This window comes from Taudactylus pleione, unplaced genomic scaffold, assembly GCF_031769625.1.
Source record: "Taudactylus pleione unplaced genomic scaffold, aTauple2 ptg000063l, whole genome shotgun sequence".
Taxonomy (NCBI): Eukaryota; Metazoa; Chordata; class Amphibia; order Anura; family Myobatrachidae; genus Taudactylus; species Taudactylus pleione.
The window spans coordinates 2,455,431-2,472,968 of NW_028284465.1; the positions used below are offsets into that span (position 1 = coordinate 2,455,431).

General features: G+C 44.5%; 1 protein-coding gene across 2 annotated transcripts in view; it reads right to left on the minus strand.

Annotated features, from left to right (window-relative positions):
- Window positions 1-17,538, minus strand: part of SCARA3 (scavenger receptor class A member 3) — a 70,731-nt gene that overhangs the window by 40,325 nt on the left and 12,868 nt on the right. The window contains exon 2 of one of the 2 annotated variants that reach the window (XM_088465706.1): window positions 2,065-2,121. In XM_088465706.1, the coding sequence (XP_088321832.1) occupies window positions 2,065-2,121 (57 nt within the window). Of the gene's footprint in view, window positions 1-2,064; window positions 2,140-17,538 lie in introns of both variants that reach the window. The other variant, XM_088465705.1, reaches the window with a different exon arrangement.

A 17,538-nucleotide genomic window follows, 5' to 3' on the forward strand; every position in this document is an offset into this window, starting at 1 on the left:
ACACAAATGTTCCTGTTTTTCCTGATGTTAATAAAGAAAATATTTATTCCTGCTTCTCCTGGTGTAAATCTAGAAAACACATGCTCCTGTTTCTCCTGGTGTAAATCTAGAACACACATGCTCCTGTTTCTCCTGGTGTAAATCTAGAAAACACATGCTCCTGTTTCTCCTGGTGTAAATCTAGAAAACACATGCTCCTGTTTCTCCTGGTGTAAACCTAGAACACACATGCTCCTGTTTCTCCTGGTGTAAATCTAGAAAACACATGCTCCTGTTTCTCCTGGTGTAAATCTAGAACACACATGCTCCTGTTTCTCCTGGTGTAAATCTAGAAAACACATGCTCCTGTTTCTCCTGGTGTAAATCTAGAAAACACATGCTCCTGTTTCTCCTGGTGTAAATCTAGAACACACATGCTCCTGTTTCTCCTGGTGTAAATCTAGAAAACACATGCTCCTGTTTCTCCTGGTGTAAATCTAGAACACACATGCTCCTGTTTCTCCTGGTGTAAATCTAGAAAACACATGCTCCTGTTTCTCCTGGTGTAAATCTAGAACACACATGCTCCTGTTTCTCCTGGTGTAAATCTAGAAAACACATGCTCCTGTTTCTCCTGGTGTAAATCTAGAAAACACATGCTCCTGTTTCTCCTGGTGTAAATCTAGAACACACATGCTCCTGTTTCTCCTGGTGTAAATCTAGAACACACATGCTCCTGTTTCTCCTGGTGTAAACCTAGAACACATATGTTCTGGTTGTAGAGCTAAGCACAGCCTGCGATGCATTAGGCTCAGCATGCACACATACTGTAACTTGTGTTTATAATACGTAAAGTCCATCCAATCTACAATAACAAAAGTAAAGTGTAACATATTCTACTAACAATTCCGTGATAAAATATGTGTAGAATTTCTTCAACAGGATGTTGAGGACAGATATAATCACTGAAATAATCTAAACGCATAGCTAAGGAACGTGGTATCTAGGTCGACCCTTGTTCTTATATCAGTAGCAAGTGGTTAAAGACTCCAGTGTGCTTAATAACAATATTAAAGTGTGTAACATACTGCACTAACAATCATGTGATAAAATATGTGTAGAATTTCTTCAACAGGATGTTCAAGATGGGTATTATCACTGAGATAATAAAAAATAGTGGTATTGTAGCTGATTTGCTTTTGGAGCTGTACATAAACTATCCTCTGGAAGATGGCCAGTGACTTTAGTCATAATTGGTAGTAGTGATTTTCATCTTGTGATAGCTGTGTATGTCTAAAAGTAAATAATATAATCTGCAAACAGGATATATTCAACATACATGTTATCAGCAGTGGTTATTTTGTTCCTTACAATAACACAGTTTTTCTGTTTTTCTAATTGCTCACAGAGTACAATATGTGCATAGAATAACATCACTTCTGTATTACTATCTATATAAATGTTAACATTTGATTGACATACAGTAGGTTATTGCTATGTTTAATGGGTTTTTGATTTTAGGTTTGTCAAGTCATTCTGTATGTGATTTAATGTGATTTACAGTCACTTACTTAATCATCTATACATATCTTTTATTTCTGAACAATGGCAAAGGTTCAGCTAAACAAAAACATAATATACTATGGGGCATAACAATATAGGGAATGGGTAGGACCCCATAGCTGTACCCAAAGTCCTTATTACACAAGAGAGTGCTGTGAAGTACCCCTAGCAGAAAGTTCAATGCTAATTGTGATTTCCTAGTCTTAACATGTGGTTCCTGCTACAGCACAATGCACCATACTAGCAGCTAATTAGGTGTCTAAGCATTAGCCATGTGACCCCGCTGGATGAGATGTTACTGAGATCAGACTGCAGGACTAGACTGTTGCCTATATTATTGCCTTACACGTAAATTTGGGATTATGGTCAGAGAAAACTGCTGATGTGTTTGTGTAGTAACTAATGGTATATAGTGGGACCTATTAGGAATGAGATAAATACTGTACAAATAACAGACCCAGATGAGTAGTCAGGAGGTAAGAGGTACCAGTGGACTTGACACAGCTAGAGATTAATTCTTACCATTCTGTCTGTATCTGGTGGAGGACATGTCATCCTCTTCTTGTATAAGTTCCTCGTCTGAAAGACAAAATAAATCTGCTTCTTTTTATAGCATATAGATACAAAGTCTTTCATTCAGCTCCTCATGTCATTCTGGTTATGACATTACTGAATTCTTATAGTTACAGTACATGATAAAATATTTTTATTTACTGTAGTTTGGTATGGGACAAAAGTATATATTGTATATACAGTGTAATTCTTGAACACTTAAGGTTACCTTTAGCAGAGTATGAAGTTTTATTGTATGAATTATTCCAAGTAGTTATATGTAGGCAAGCAGGCGATGAAATACGCGTGTCTGCAGCTAGTTTTATGCAGAATATTAACAGCAGCACATAGTTGGCCTGCTTCTGGGTTGCGATCACTATAGTTTTTTGCCGTAGCCTGTATGGCCTCCAATGTAACCGACTAAGGACCATATTCAATTAGGTATGAAAAGTCGTGTTTGGCGAAAAGCATTCGCAGGGCGAAGTTTTCACCCTATTCACCAGTTTTGATGCAATTTTTTCTCGTATTTTCGCAATGCGCACTCTCGCTTTTCATCCTATTCATTTACAAAACACGCGAAAACGCATATGTGCGATAATTCCGCATGGCGAAACTAGTGAAAAGTGCAGCACATTTTGTGGAAATCAGTCAGTACCCCATAAATAGCCCAACTGACACTGGAAATCAATATAGAAGTGTATTAATAGCCCTAATATAAGTATTTTGGGTTCTTAAAATGTCAAAGGGCTGTTATATGCTTATTTGTGTGGAAGAATCATAAAAAGCAATTTTTGGGGGGGAAAAATAATTGCTGTAGTTAAATTGGGGTACAGTAAAATGGGTCCTAGTACATGTTTGTGTCTATATAGTGCAGTTTTGAAAAATTTTAAAAATACACCTACTGCAGCCCCCTGCAATCCTAAAAACACCTGTACCATCCATACAGCCCCCCAAATACCTGTCCATCCATACAGCCCCCCAAACACCTGACCCATCCATACAGCCCCCAAAACACCTGTCCCAACCATACAGCCCCCCAAAAAGACCTGTCCCATCCATACAGCCCCCCAACACCTGTCCCATCCATACAGCCCCCAAACACCTATCCCATCCATACAGCCCCCCAAATACCTGACCCATCCATACAGCCCCCAAATACCTGTCCCATCCATACAGCTCCCAAATACCTGTCCCATCCATACAGCCCCCAAATACCTGACCCATCCGTACAGCCCCCAAATACCTGTCCCATCTGTACAGCCCTCAAATACCTGACCTATCCATACAGCCCCAAATACCTGACCCATCCATACAGCTCCCAAAATACCTGACCCATTCATACAGCCCCCCCAATATACCTGACCCATCCATACAGCCCCCCAATATACCTGTCCCATCTATACAGCCCCACAATATACTTCACCCAGTACTTTAAACCCATTTTCCAACACTTTTTACATTTTCACCCCAAAAATTACATTTCATTATGATGGGGAATTAAGCTAATTTAAAAATTATTTTTGCCTAATCAATCATTATGGGGAGCATCCAAAGGGTTCTGAATCAAAGGCCTGATTCAACAAGGATTGCATTTGCTAATATGCACGCAATCGGGCGATTGTTGCTGTCTGCGCATTCATATGCATCAAAGTGCGTGCGTACGAACCAGCCGCTGCGATAAGCACTGCGATTGGAGAGCCTACAGACACCCATCTCAGAGTGATTGACAAGAAGTGCCATTTGTGGGTGGTGATGGGGGAGTGATTGGCCAAACGCACGTGTGCCATTTCAGGGGCATGAATAAATTATTCACTGCGAGAGCCTACGCTGGTGTCATAGAGTGCGCGGCTGTTAGCAATTTCTGAGTAAGGTCAGGGCTTATGCAAGTGTACGTATGGGTCCGATGGTACTCAATTGTTCTGATAGTTTTGCTACTCTGCTAAATATTACGGATGTGAGTAAGGGGAAGTGGGTGTACTTATGTCAGGCTGCGATCGCAATGCGAATGCAACTATTTGCATATCACCGCTGATATTAGCAACTGCGTTGTGTGCGTATTAGCAGAAGAGCGATCCTTGCTGAATCAGGCCCCAAGTGCCCACATTTTTAGCCCAAAATAGGGATTTTGCCCATTTTATCACCTGCTCTGAGATGTGGAGAAACTTTTTGCCGGTTTCTGCCTATGGAGTTTTTGCACAAGCGAACACTCCGACAATTATATAGTGGATACGCATTTATGCGCAAAAAGTTCACACTTGCAAATGCTTTTTGGCAAATGTGACTTTTCGCACCTATTTGAATAAGGCCCTAAGCGTCTGTGTATGCAACCACTCCAGCAGGATTAGGCTACAGATGGGGGGTAAGGGTTAGGCACCACAGGGGGTTACTATGGGGGTACTAAGGGGGGGGTTAAGTTTAGGAACAAAGGGGGAGGGTTAGGTCTATGCACTAACAGGGAGGGTTAGGGTATCGTTCAGTGCCGGGCTCCCTCCCTCATTCCCGAACATGCAACAACCTGACAATATCGTCAGGTTAGCCTTCATGTTCGGGGGATGAACAGCAAAGACCAACAACCTGCGGGAGCGCGCATCGTTGGTCATTATCGTTCATCATTTTTGCGTACGAACAATCGTTATCGTTCAGTCGTCCAAAATATCGGCAAGTGTGTACGCACCTTCAGTCAGTTACAGTAAGCTAGAACATGTTCTCCTCAATGGAGGGAGATGAATCTAATCTAATTTTCCATCTTTCAAAACTGCATTTACTAGAAACGACTGAAGAAAGTTGACAGATTTAGGAAACCTTTAAGAATTTCTAACAAGCGGCACTGGATAAGTGCTATAGCTAGACCCGATGCCGCAAGATATCATTTCATGCTTTGGTCCATTCGCACCTGATGTTCTGTGGTATCAGTTTGAAGCCAGTTACTTGCGGATAACCAGTGGCCGGGTATAACATTTGTAATGAAAGGAGGGAATACGCCAAAGGTTCATGAGTCTTTATATAGTGATGTGATCCTGCGCTTTCAGAATACAGTGTAAGATACAGGGAGAATCAGTTTAATTGGGGTAGACGTTCCTAATTCTGGAATACCTTTGGAAGTAGCTGCAGCACTCTAGATATGTTCCCAAGAAATGGAAGGCTTTCTCATGCAGCAAAGGTGGTTTATTATTATTGTTATCATTTTTATTGTCTGTCAATTATATAGTGCTACCGATTACCTAGCGTTGTGCAGAGAATATTTGTCATTTACATAAGCATATTAGCTAGAGAGTATGAACTGAAAGTGTTACCCATCCTGCATGGTTCCCCGTGCATATAAACACTGAGGGCCTCATTCAACAAACGAGTTTTATCACTCAAAACGAGTGCTAAAACTCCCTGTGTATGTATGATAATGGTGCTCCAGCCAATAAGCTTCCAACTGTCATCTGTTTGGAAAAGTGACAGTTGGGAGCTGATTGGCTGGAGCAACATTTATCATACACAGCGAGTTTTATCACCCGTTTTGAGTGATAAAACTCGTTGATGAATGAGGCCCTGAGTTCCAACAGGATTCTGAGAATGCCGCTAAGGTGCAGAAATATTGCTACAGTATGTCCAATTGTCTGAGAAGCCTCTGAGACTTTACGAAGCAGATCCATAAACATTTGTCTCCAGCCTCATTACCGGGTTTGAAGCACGGTCCATCTCCGGGATCATAAAAAGAAATTAGAACCCTGGCAATGGAAAACACACTGACAAGAAAAATCAGACACAACAGTCTGCTGGGAAGATTACTACAGTAGCTACTGACTATTGTGTTTTGGGATGCGAATGGAGTTATAGTGATAGGATACATGTAGGAGGGGGGATTATTCAAAGGAGGAGGAGTCAAGGGGTAGGGATGGCCAAGGTATGATTCACCATTAATGGTCTCCATGGATAGTGACTTCAGTACTTTACATCGATGGCAAGAAATAATCTCTGGGAAACCCATTGATAGTTTGAACCATCGGTGGGCAACACTACTGTGGGACAATTGATGGCGGCTGGACAATCAGGCAAAGGGCCATGGCTTAGCTGTGCAACAAGTTATCTGTGCGGTGAACCAGAGGAAAAATAATATCACCACATCTCTGCCATCGATGATGGTGAATCATCTAAAAACTCCACCATCGATGATAAAACAAACAACCATTCAGTAAGTAGCAAGCAAACCATCGATGGGTCGGGGCATCGGAGAAATCCAACATGTTGGTTTTCCCTGATTTACAGATTCCATCCAAAAAAATCTTCGGGATCGATGAGTCAGGGAATTTTAATATACTGTATTTCCTCGATTCCCCAACAGATTGCTGATCATCGATGCTCGTCGATCATCGGTTTTGATCACCAATCCATAGATTGGTTTGGCATCAGGGGATCAGGGAATTGCAGCACTGGTGTATGGCCTGCATTACTTTCCACATCTATTATTTGAGTTGCAGCCTCATAAGAATGATATATGCAGTCTTATACCTTCTGTACAGGTGCCTCCAGAGCAACAGTCACCATCGCCTCTAAAACTTTTTCCTGTAGGGAATAAATTTACCTCTCATATCTATAGTATCTCAAAGTCTGTGTAACTCAAAAATAAGTCACTCACTCATTGAGCCTTGCTTAACTTGTACCTACAGCTCTTTGCTGTACATCGTTTGCATCTTAAAACCCTTGTCCCAAGTCTCTGAACGTAAAGTGTTGCAAGTACAGAACAAAAAGCCTCTTTCAGCCATTTTATTGATGTGATATACAGTCTAAGAGGTAGATTTACTAACCCGTCAAACCTGCCAATCTTTGGCGGCTTTGACCGGTAAACAAGCCATATCTAGCATTGATTCCTGATGCTGTTTTAAAAGACGCCAAGGGTCATCGGCTTTGGCAGACCAACGTCTAGTAAACCTACCCCTAGATGTTTATTCATATGCATTAAACAATTTCACATGTCAGAAACTGCTGAATCTATGACTAATGGTTAATTTCCAAACCAATATTATTTTTCACTTGTCGGCATCATTTTACTGGCAGTCAGGGAATAAGAGGACTTCTAGCCAGTAATAACAGTATGACATCATTGGGATGACGGGTGTTTTTTTCCAGCAAACTGGACAAGTGAGAATTGAGGAAATAGTGTAACTGAGCTCCCTGTATTGTCCGATAATCTGAGGGTCTTATTCTATACGAGGAGAGAAGCAGACACTTATCCTTTTCAGAGGCAATAGAGGGTATTAATCAAGCAGCTGTCTCTCCCTATATGTATCCTTATATTAAGGTTCTCACTGTACATCATACAGCCATAGCCTGTCTACAAACAGACCAATGACTTGTGTGGGTATTACATAATGCGGCAATGCTGGCCAACATTCTGACAAACTCCACAGCTTGTCCTGGGCTTGTTAATAAGCTCCCGCAGGTGGCCATTAATCATCAGTCCTGTCCCTGGCTCCAGCTCTTGTCGTGGAGCTTCCAGAATCCGGCACTTTGGGAATTGTGCTTTGCGTCGTGTTTCATGTTCAGCATAAAGTGTTTCTTAAGATGCCTCGTTGAAAACAAAAGAATGTCAGGCAACTCATGAAAGCGATTATTCCTTTGGAGCTGTTCCCTGACTCACAGCAACTTTTTAAAGCTCCGTGATGAATACCAATTACTTGAAGACTACTTAGATACAGTGTTCAACTCTGTAACTTTTAGTCATGATTCATGCTCTAGCGTATAGGTGGTGGAAGCAAGTATGTGAGGATTGAGGGTGCAGAAGTGCTGACCCTGAGCCTCCTATGGGAATGTGTCAGCTGTTTGGGGGTCTGGAATTGCCTCCACACTTTGCTGCAGTTATTCAGTGCTGGTGGCAACAGAAAGACACAACTATGAGTCAACCAGTGACTGACGGGCAAACGTGTCTTTATTTTTATTTAACAAGCCTAATTTTAGTCCCGGTCATTACTGGAGAAAATGGGTCTGATTTAGGACGTAAACGTTGTAGTCCGGTGCGTTGGAAGTGCTCAATGACGCGTGACTAAGCCTCCATGACACATGGCCATCCCTATTTCCCCAGCACCTTCTCCAGCCGCTAGAAATCATCAACTTCAAAACTTGGACCTGGTCTGTGCAGAACTAAAATTTACATCTTGTATCTAACAAATGTAAAGATTCATATGGTCCATTTTTTTTATTATTTGAAAGAGACCCATGACCCTGACCATAATCGATTTTTAAAAAGTGCAAAATTTTGATTCATGATGCCTGTTTGTGAGCAAATGGGCCTAATAAATTGTGAAAAGTGCCTTCATTTGTGGGACAGGACAGCGGTGCAAAATATAGCGTCTTACAATTAAAGATGTGCGCAGACACCCAGGTTTCGGTTCTAAATCATCATTGTGTTTGGTTTGGTTTTGGTTCTGGATTTCTTTAAAAACAGCTAAAACAATGTAACTTAGACCTGTTTTGTTCCTGTAATAGAATTAACATCAATAACATTAATTTCCAGTTTCCAGTCATTTCCTGGGAATTTAGACCACCTCCCAGCACCTGAAATCATGAGGGAGGGATTTAAATGCAATTCAAAACACGTGTGATCTCCGTTTTTAAATCCACGTTCTAAACTTAATTCACTACCGATTGCTACTGCGATTACGCACGCAATCGGCCGATTGTTGCATACTGCGTATTCATCGCAGTGCACGTGCGCAAACCAGCCACTGCGTTCAGGACTGCGATCGCAGTGACTATGCATATCCATTGCTGAGTGATTGACAGGAAGTGCTGTTTGTGGGTGGTGACTGGGGTTGGTCGGCGAAACGCAGGTGCACCTGTGCATTTGAATGCTGTTGCAGGAGCGTGCATAAATTAGCCACTGCGATGGCCTACGCAGCCTGAGGTATCATAACATGCATGGAAGTTAATAATTCCTGAGTAAGGTCAGGGCTTGTGCAAGAGTGCGTAAGACTGCGATGGTACTCGACTGTACCGATGGTTTTGCAGTATTGCTAAGGATTACGGATGTGTGTAAGGTAAAGTGGATGTCCCTGTGTAGTGCTGCGAGGGCATAGCGATCGCAATGGTTTAGCATACTATCGCAGTAATCGCTATTGTAATCACAGTTGCGTTCCGTAGTTAATCAGGCCCTCTGTTCCACTCGGAACTCCAAAATGATAAGAGCTGGCAATGGGTTCTATTCAGGACCCCAAATTAATATGATCTTGGACTTGGTTCTACTCAGAACACCAAAGTGATACAAGCTGGGACTTGGTTCTTTTGTGGAAACCTAAAGTGATAGGAGCTGGGACTTAATTCTACTCTGAACCGCAAAGAGATATGAGTTGGGACTCATTCCACTCATTGCATAAGGGACACTACTACTGGGGGCATTAAGGTGCATATGGAAAGGAAAGGAATCTTCCCAGAGTGACGAGAAATGATGTCAAGTTTAGTTCTGCACAGACCAGGTGCAAGTTTTGGAGTTGATGATTCCTTGCAGCCCAACCTTCAAACTGCCATCTAGGTTATGTGCTTGATTACAGTGGCCATACCCCAATATGTTAGGGTAACACTCTTCCCTTCTTTCACTCATTCTCCTGGTTGTTATCCACTGTATATATTTGGCATACCTATCCTAACCCACTGCGTCATGCTCCTTGTTCACTGTCTCTCACCTCTGTGTCATCCCTGTATGTCTACCCTCCCCTCTAGACTGTAAGCTCTCACGAGCAGGACCCTCATCCCTCGTGTGGTTTGCCTTCCATCTCTTATACCATCATCTCCTCCCCACTGCCTACCTGCACCTTTCCCTTGGGTATTATGATTGCTGATGCAGAAATGTTTTTTATAACTCGTGTCCTGCATTGTTTTCTACTGTAAGTCACTTTGATCTTGCTTTGTTCATACTTTTCTGTTTCTGTACCTTGTAGGGCACTGTGGACCCCTTATAACGCCATGTAAATACAAGAAAATAATAATAATAATAATACCTCCTAACATTCCAGTTGTGATTTCAGGATATAATGCAGCAGGTATCAAAATGGGACATTGTTACATCATAATTTTGGCATAATTGCATCATGTTGGGTTATACCATATCTGCCAGGACACCCTTAACTTATCTGAAGCACTAGGATGGCCCCACCCTCCTCTCCCTGCGATCACACACGCAAAGCCAGATTAATAATGGGGTGGATGGAGCCAGAGCTCCAGGCCACCACATAAAAATATGCCCAGCAATATGAGAGCGTGATGATGACCGGCTGCCTAGAGGACCGCACGGTTGGCCACAAATCATGAGTATTACATTTGCATTTCTAGTTTTCTCACAAAATGATGCAAGTTTTCTATTTTTACGTATTTAGAATGGCATAGAAAATCGGATCCACCTGAATTTTGGGTATTCGGGGCCACAGCTTGCATCTCCATGCTTGCCCCGGATCCTTCTCCAAGGCAAAACATTGCGATCCCGCTGTTGGATTGCGAGGTTTTGCATTGAGCGGGCTTAACGCTTATTGGCTGAGAAAGATATCTGTCACAGCTCCCAGCCAATCAGCGTTAAGCCTATTGAATATGGGCAAGTAAGGAAGATACCACCCACCCATCCCCTGCTGCCTGACGCCGCCGGCACCCCCCGCTGATGACACCGCCGACACCCCCTGCTGCCGACCCCAACTGGCAGAATGCTCTGCTGCCAACAGCTCCACAGCCAACACTGCTGGCATCCTGCATTGAGGACACCACCGGCACCCATGCATTGCCGAAACCATCAGGATCCCCCACACTGAGGACCACGCTGGCACCCCTGCTCTGCTGGCACCCTGAACTGAGGACACTGCCAGCACCCCTGCACTGCTGCCCCACGTACTGAGGACACCATCAGCAACCCCACACTGCCGGCACTCCCACACTGAGGACACCACTGGCACCACTACACTGCTGACACTGTCAGCACACGTGCACTGAGGACACCGATGGCACCCCCACTTTGCCGACACCCTGCACTGAGGACACTGCCAGCACCTCCGCACTCCCCACGTACTGAGGACACCGTCAGCAACCCCACACTGCTGACACTGCCAGCACTCCCATACTGAGGACCCCTGCTTTGCTGACACCACTGGCACCCTGCACTAAGGACACTGCCAGCACCCCCGTACTAATACTCCATGTATTGAGGATGCCGTCAGCAACCCCACACTGCCGCTACTCCCACACCGAGGGCATCCCAGCACAGACGACACTGTCAGCACTCCTGTGCTGAAGACACCGCTGGCACCCCTACTTTGCAGCACCCTGCACTAAGGACACTGCCAGCACCCTCGCACTACTGCCCCAAGTATTGAGGATGCCGTCAGCGACCCCATACTGCCACTACTCCAACACCGAGGGCATCCTCGCACTGCCAACACTGGGCCTGATTCAGACCCACTCGCGAGCGGCTGTCCGCTCGCAAGTGGGTCGATGTTCTGCACTGAGCATGCGCATGACGGAGGGAGCTCCGTCGTGCGCATGCGCCAGACGCGACGAGCGAAGGACTTTCCTTCGCTCGTTGTGACTGATCAAAGGGGGCGTGCTGTCGATGTTGATTGACAGCACGCCCCCTTTGGTGAGCGTGCCGGGGCGTGCCTCCTTGACGGGGGCGTTCCTAAGGGAACGCCTACCGTCAGAAGCCGGCCCACTGACATCACTAGTGATGTCAGTGGGAGTGATTTTGGCTCTGATAGAGCCAAAATCACTCCGGGCCTTGCGGTTGAAAACCTCAACCGCAGGCTCCGGCTCGCAGTTTCGATGGTCGCGATGGTCAAGACCATCGCGACCATCAAACTGCACGCTCGTATAGGCTGTGGGTGGTGAACCACAGCTATACGAGCGTCCAGGAGGACGCTCCATAGTTATGGAGGACGGCCCTCATTCAGAGCGTGCGCTCTGCTCAGAGCGTACGGCTCTGAATGAGGGCCACTATCAGCACTCCTGCACTGAGGACACTGCTGGCACCCCTGCTCTGCCGACACTGCCAGCACCCTGCACTAAGGACACTGCAAGCACCCCTGCACTATTGCCACACATATTGAGGATGCCGCTACTCCCACACTGAGGGCATCCCCGTACACTGTCAGCACTCCTGCATTGAGTTGGCACCCCCGCTCTGCTGACACTGACTGCACTATGCACTTAGGACACTGCCAGGACCCCTGCTCTGCCAACACCACCACACTGTCAACACTGACGGCACTTCCGCATTGAGGAGACCACTGGCACTCTCGCATTGAGGACACTGCCAGCACCCCGCACTGCCGACACTGCTGTCACAGTAAGTGCACTATTGGTGTATCCAACCCACACTCTATAACATTGTATCCGTGTTGGAACTTGGAAATTGAACTGCCAAATGTTAGTGCCGCCCACTGTTGTCGCTTACCTTAGTCAGCCAGCAAGCTTGATGCAACTTTTTGGCCTTAAACTAGATGAAAAAATCAATATTGTGAGGTTGTCAAAATTGATTGGAAATTATTTATTTCCAGTTATTTATATAGTGCACACATATTCCGCAGCGCTTTACAGAGAATATTTGTCCATTCACATCAGTCCCTGCCCCAGTGGAGCTTACAGTCAATATTCCCTACCACATGCACACACAGGTTCATTTTTGTCGGGAAACCCACGCAAGCACAGGGAGAATATACAAACTCCACACAGTTAGAGCCCTGGTGGGAATTGAACCCATGACCTCATTGCTGTGAGGCAGTAACGCTAACCATTACACTGTCTGTGCGGCCCAGAAATGGCTGGAAATAAATGTTATTGAGGTTAATAATACTGTAGGAACAAAAATATGGCCAAATTATGTGATTTTAGCTGTTTTTATCATTATTTTTTTAGATAAAATACAGATCCAAAACCAAAAATCAAAACACGCAAGGACTTTTTTGGCAAAACCAATCCAGATCCAAAACCAGAGGAGATACAGATCCAAAACCAAAACCAAAATATGGCGGTCGCGCACATCTCTACACCCATACAGCTCTGGCCACACCCACACAGCTCTGGTCACACCCACACACTACTGGCCACTCCCACACAGCTCTGGTCACACCCACACAGCACTGTTCACAGAGCTCCTTCACTTCACATTATAGGCCCCTGAATATTTTCAGCCCCATGCCCATGTGGCCCTTAATCCTTGCCCTGCAGGGCAGGGTGGATGAGGTGTGTGCACTGTTTGGTTATGATTTTGTTTGTTGGGAGTGCTGAGAGAATGCATTGTATTTTCCCTGATGCAGAGTAAATTCCTGAAACGGTGGAATACCGGATGAGTGACGCTTTTCCATGCTGAATATTGTATTTACATGTAGTCTACCACAGCAAGACATCATTGAGTGCCTTCCGCTCGGGCATTATATAATAATCCATGATCCGGCACTCATTAATATAACAGCAGCTGGCCCAGGTGCCTAACCAGGAAAGGTATGAAACTCACACGGCAAGATGGTGCCACTCTTAGTAAATAAGTTAGGAGATACTGTACACAGTGTTTCCAATGTTTAAAGAGAAACACTGGAAACTGTTTACACTATCTCTCTACTTATTTACAAAGGGGTCTACTTACTAAGCCTTGGATGGAGATAAAGTGGACGGAAAACGTCCCAACCTATCACCTATTAACTGTCATGTCACAGGCTGCGTTTGAATATGACAGTTAGAAGCTAATTGGTTGGGACTTTATCTGCATTCATTTTATCTCCATCCAAGGTTTAGTAAATAGATCCAAAGTCTCTGAGTGCCACCATCCTGCTTTGTAAAACCCACCCGAACTTAGGGGATCCGAGTCAGATCCGAGTCGGCTCGGGTTTTTCCGCCTGACTCGGATCTGAAAATGAGACAAAACGTCATCATCTCGCTGTCGGATTCTCACAGGTTTTGGATTCTATAAAGGTCCCGCGATCGCCGCCATTTTTCATTCTGGCTGTGTAGATTGAAGAGGGAGGGAGCTGGGAGCTGTGCTGTGCTGCACTGTTCTGTGCTGTTCTGCTGTGCATAGGGGCTGGCTACTTATGTCCATATGTGCATAGGGGCTGGTTACTGTTGTGTCAGGGGCTGGCTGCTTATGTCCATATGTGCTAAGGGGCTGGCTAGGCTACTGTTGTGTCGGAGGCTGGCTGCTTATGTCCATAGGGGGCCGGGCTGGCTGTTGTCCATATACTGGGGCTGGCTTGATGTTGTCCTGTCCACTCCATAGGGGCTGGCTGTTGTCTATAATATCCATATATACTAGGGCTGGCTGGCTGTTGTCCTGTCCACTCCTTAGAGGCTGGCTGTTGTCTATAGGGGCTGGTTGTGCTGCTGTGTTGTCCAGGGGGTGCACTGTCCATCAGGGGTGCTATTGAACCCAAGTGTGAAAAAAAGTATTTTATTTTTATTTCTGTGTGTGTGCGCGCCTGTTAGCCAAACTTATCAGCAATGTAGGTGCACAGGGGTGCTGTGCTGCCTGTGTCTCATTTATCAAGGGGCAGCTGCCTCGTTCAGGGGTGCTCTTCACCCCCTGTGTGAAAAAAATAAAATCAATTTTTTTGTGTGCGTGTTAGCCTGCTACACACTACCGGTGTGAAAATAAAAACAATTTTTTGGTGTGTGTGCCTTTTAGCCTGCCATATATTACCGGTGTGAAAATAAAAACAATTTTTTGTGTGTACACCGCCAGTGAAAAAAATAAAAATAAATTTTTGTGTGTGCGTAATTGCGTATTAGCCACACCACCAGTGAGAAAATCAAAACAATTTTCTGTGTGTGTGGTTGGTTGTGTGCATTAGCCGCGCTTTAATTGCTTGTTGACACTGCTTTAAGACCGCATTGAGTATGGAGGACAATCACATGACAGGAGAGCAGGATCCACATACCAGTCTTGTAGCTGCCGGCAGCAGTCATGATGACGATGCAAGACCGTCAACGTCATCTATGAAGGTTGATGTACCAGGCCAAAAAGTCATGCTAAAAAAATTAACTTTTACCCTGTTAAAGAAGCTAAGTCAGCTTTAGAGAAACAAAAAATTGGCAATATGCCATTCACTACACAAAGTGGCAAGGAAAGGATAAGGCCTTGGCCGTTATTTATGACTGGTGGTTCTAGTTGTGATGACTTAAGCCCTTCTGCTTATAGAAGAGGTACAAAAGAAATTGTTTCTGAAAAGTCACAGATCCCTGAGGAGAGTCCAAGTGTGTCCACGGTTGCCATATGTGAGCCTGACCTTTCTAATACTGTACTTGAAGATGATCCTCCTTCCACCATTTGTGTGCCCTCTGCAAATGTGGGGATGAGCAGTACAAGTCAACCTGCTGACGTAGAAATCGAGGATGCTTCTGTGGAACTGCACGAGGAGGATGAGGAGGATGAGGATGATATTTATGTAGTTGGCGATAACAACAACAAGGATGATGAGGATGTTGATGATGATGAGGATGTTGCTGCAGAGGATGTTTGTGCAAAAACTGTAAATCAGGCAACAGTTTTTGCCCATGGTGGGAAAAATCCCATTGTTGACCAAAAAATCCACATCTCATGTGCGGAATAATTTCCAGCCAAATCCATTGCCATGTAAATGTGAGTAGAGGTAAGGACCTTAGCCATTTTGGAACCTCCTCCCTGTTACATCAATTGCAGTGCATTCATCAAATTGAAAAGGGTATAGAAACTTTGGGGACAAAAAAATTAACAACAATCAGTCCAGTGTCACCTAACTGCTCCCTTCTATCTGGATCAAAGTGTCTGCAATATCCACCTACAACACCTGCATCATTATCAATATCCTCATTCATGATCGGAAGTAGTCCTGCATCCTTGAGTGTTACGCCTGCTGCTGCTGTTATTATGAGTGGATCTTCATCCCAGAAGGGGACTAGGAAGAAGACTACTTTTAGTAGTTCAAGTTCAACCAAACAATTGACTGTCACACAATCGTTTGCATTGGTGAACAAGTTTGACAGCAAACACCCAGTTGCACAGCGGATTACTGATGCCATACAGCTATGCATCCAGTATCCACCATTAATGCGGTGTGTTTTAGACAGTTAATGGAGGAATTGTGTCCACGCTACCGTGTCCCTTCTAGATTCCACTTCTCTAGAATAGCAATTCCCAATCTGTACAAAGACATTAAAAAAAACCCTTATTAATGTCTTCCGAAATGTCATTGTGACCACTGTCCACACATATGTGGACAAGTGGAAGCGGGCAAACTACAGATTACATGACTGTGACAGCCCACTGAGTAGGTGTATTGCTTCCAACAGTGCAAACAGCAGCTGCAGCAGCATCTAACAAATGCCAGCTCATTCAGAGGCAGGCTACTCTGTGTATCACCGGCATACCGCTGAGAACCTCTTAGAAAAACTCAGGGAACTCATTGCAAAATGGCTTACCCCACTTGGACTCTCCTCGGGATTTGTGATTTCTGACAATGCCATCAATATTGTGCGAGTATTACATCTGGGCGATTTCGAACACATCCCATGTTTTACTCACACAATGAATTTGGTGGTGCAACATTTAAAAAAAATGACAGGGGCATGCAGGAGATGCTCTAGGTGGCCCGAAAGATTTCTGGACATTTTCGACATTTTGCAACTGTGTGTCGAAGATTGCAGCACCAGCAAGAATTGTTGCATTTGCCCTGCCATCAGCAGAAGCAAGAGGTAGTAACTAGGTGGAATATGCTTCTGCAGATGGAGGAGCAGAAAAAGGCCATCCAAGACTACACTGTGGCCTATAACATAGGGAGAGGAGCAGAAATGCACCTTAATCAAGCGCAGTGGAGAATAATTTCCGTGTTGGGCAAAGTTCTCAAACCCTTTGAACTTACCACATGTGAAGTTAGTTCAGACACTGCCAGCTTGAGTCAGGTCATTTCCCTAATTAGACTTTTGCAAAAGCAGCTGGAGAAAGTGAAGGAGGAGCTGAAATAGAGTGATTCCACTAAGTATGTTGGACTTGTAGATCAAGCCCTTCATTCACTTCGACAGGATCCAAGGGTCATCAATCTCTTGAAATCAGATCACTGTATTTTGGCGACCATACTTGATCCTAGGTTTAAGTCAAACCTTGTGTCTTTCTTTCCGATGGACATAAATCTGAAAAGATGCAAAGAGCTGGTGGTGAAAAAATTGTCAGCTCAAGCGGAACATGACATGGCAGCATCTCCTCTTTTCTACAGCTGCCAGGAAAAAACAAAATTTTCCTAAGAGACCCACTGCTGGTGGTTATGCAGATCAGTCAGCAAAACCTCATGACATCTGGTTGGGTCTGAAAGGACTGGCTACAATGAGAGACATGTCTACCATGACTTTGTCTGATATGGCCACCATTCAGAGAATGGTGGATGACTATTTTAGGGATAGCATCCAAATAGGCATGTCAGACAGTCCCTTTCACTACTGGCAGGAAAAAGAGCCAAATTG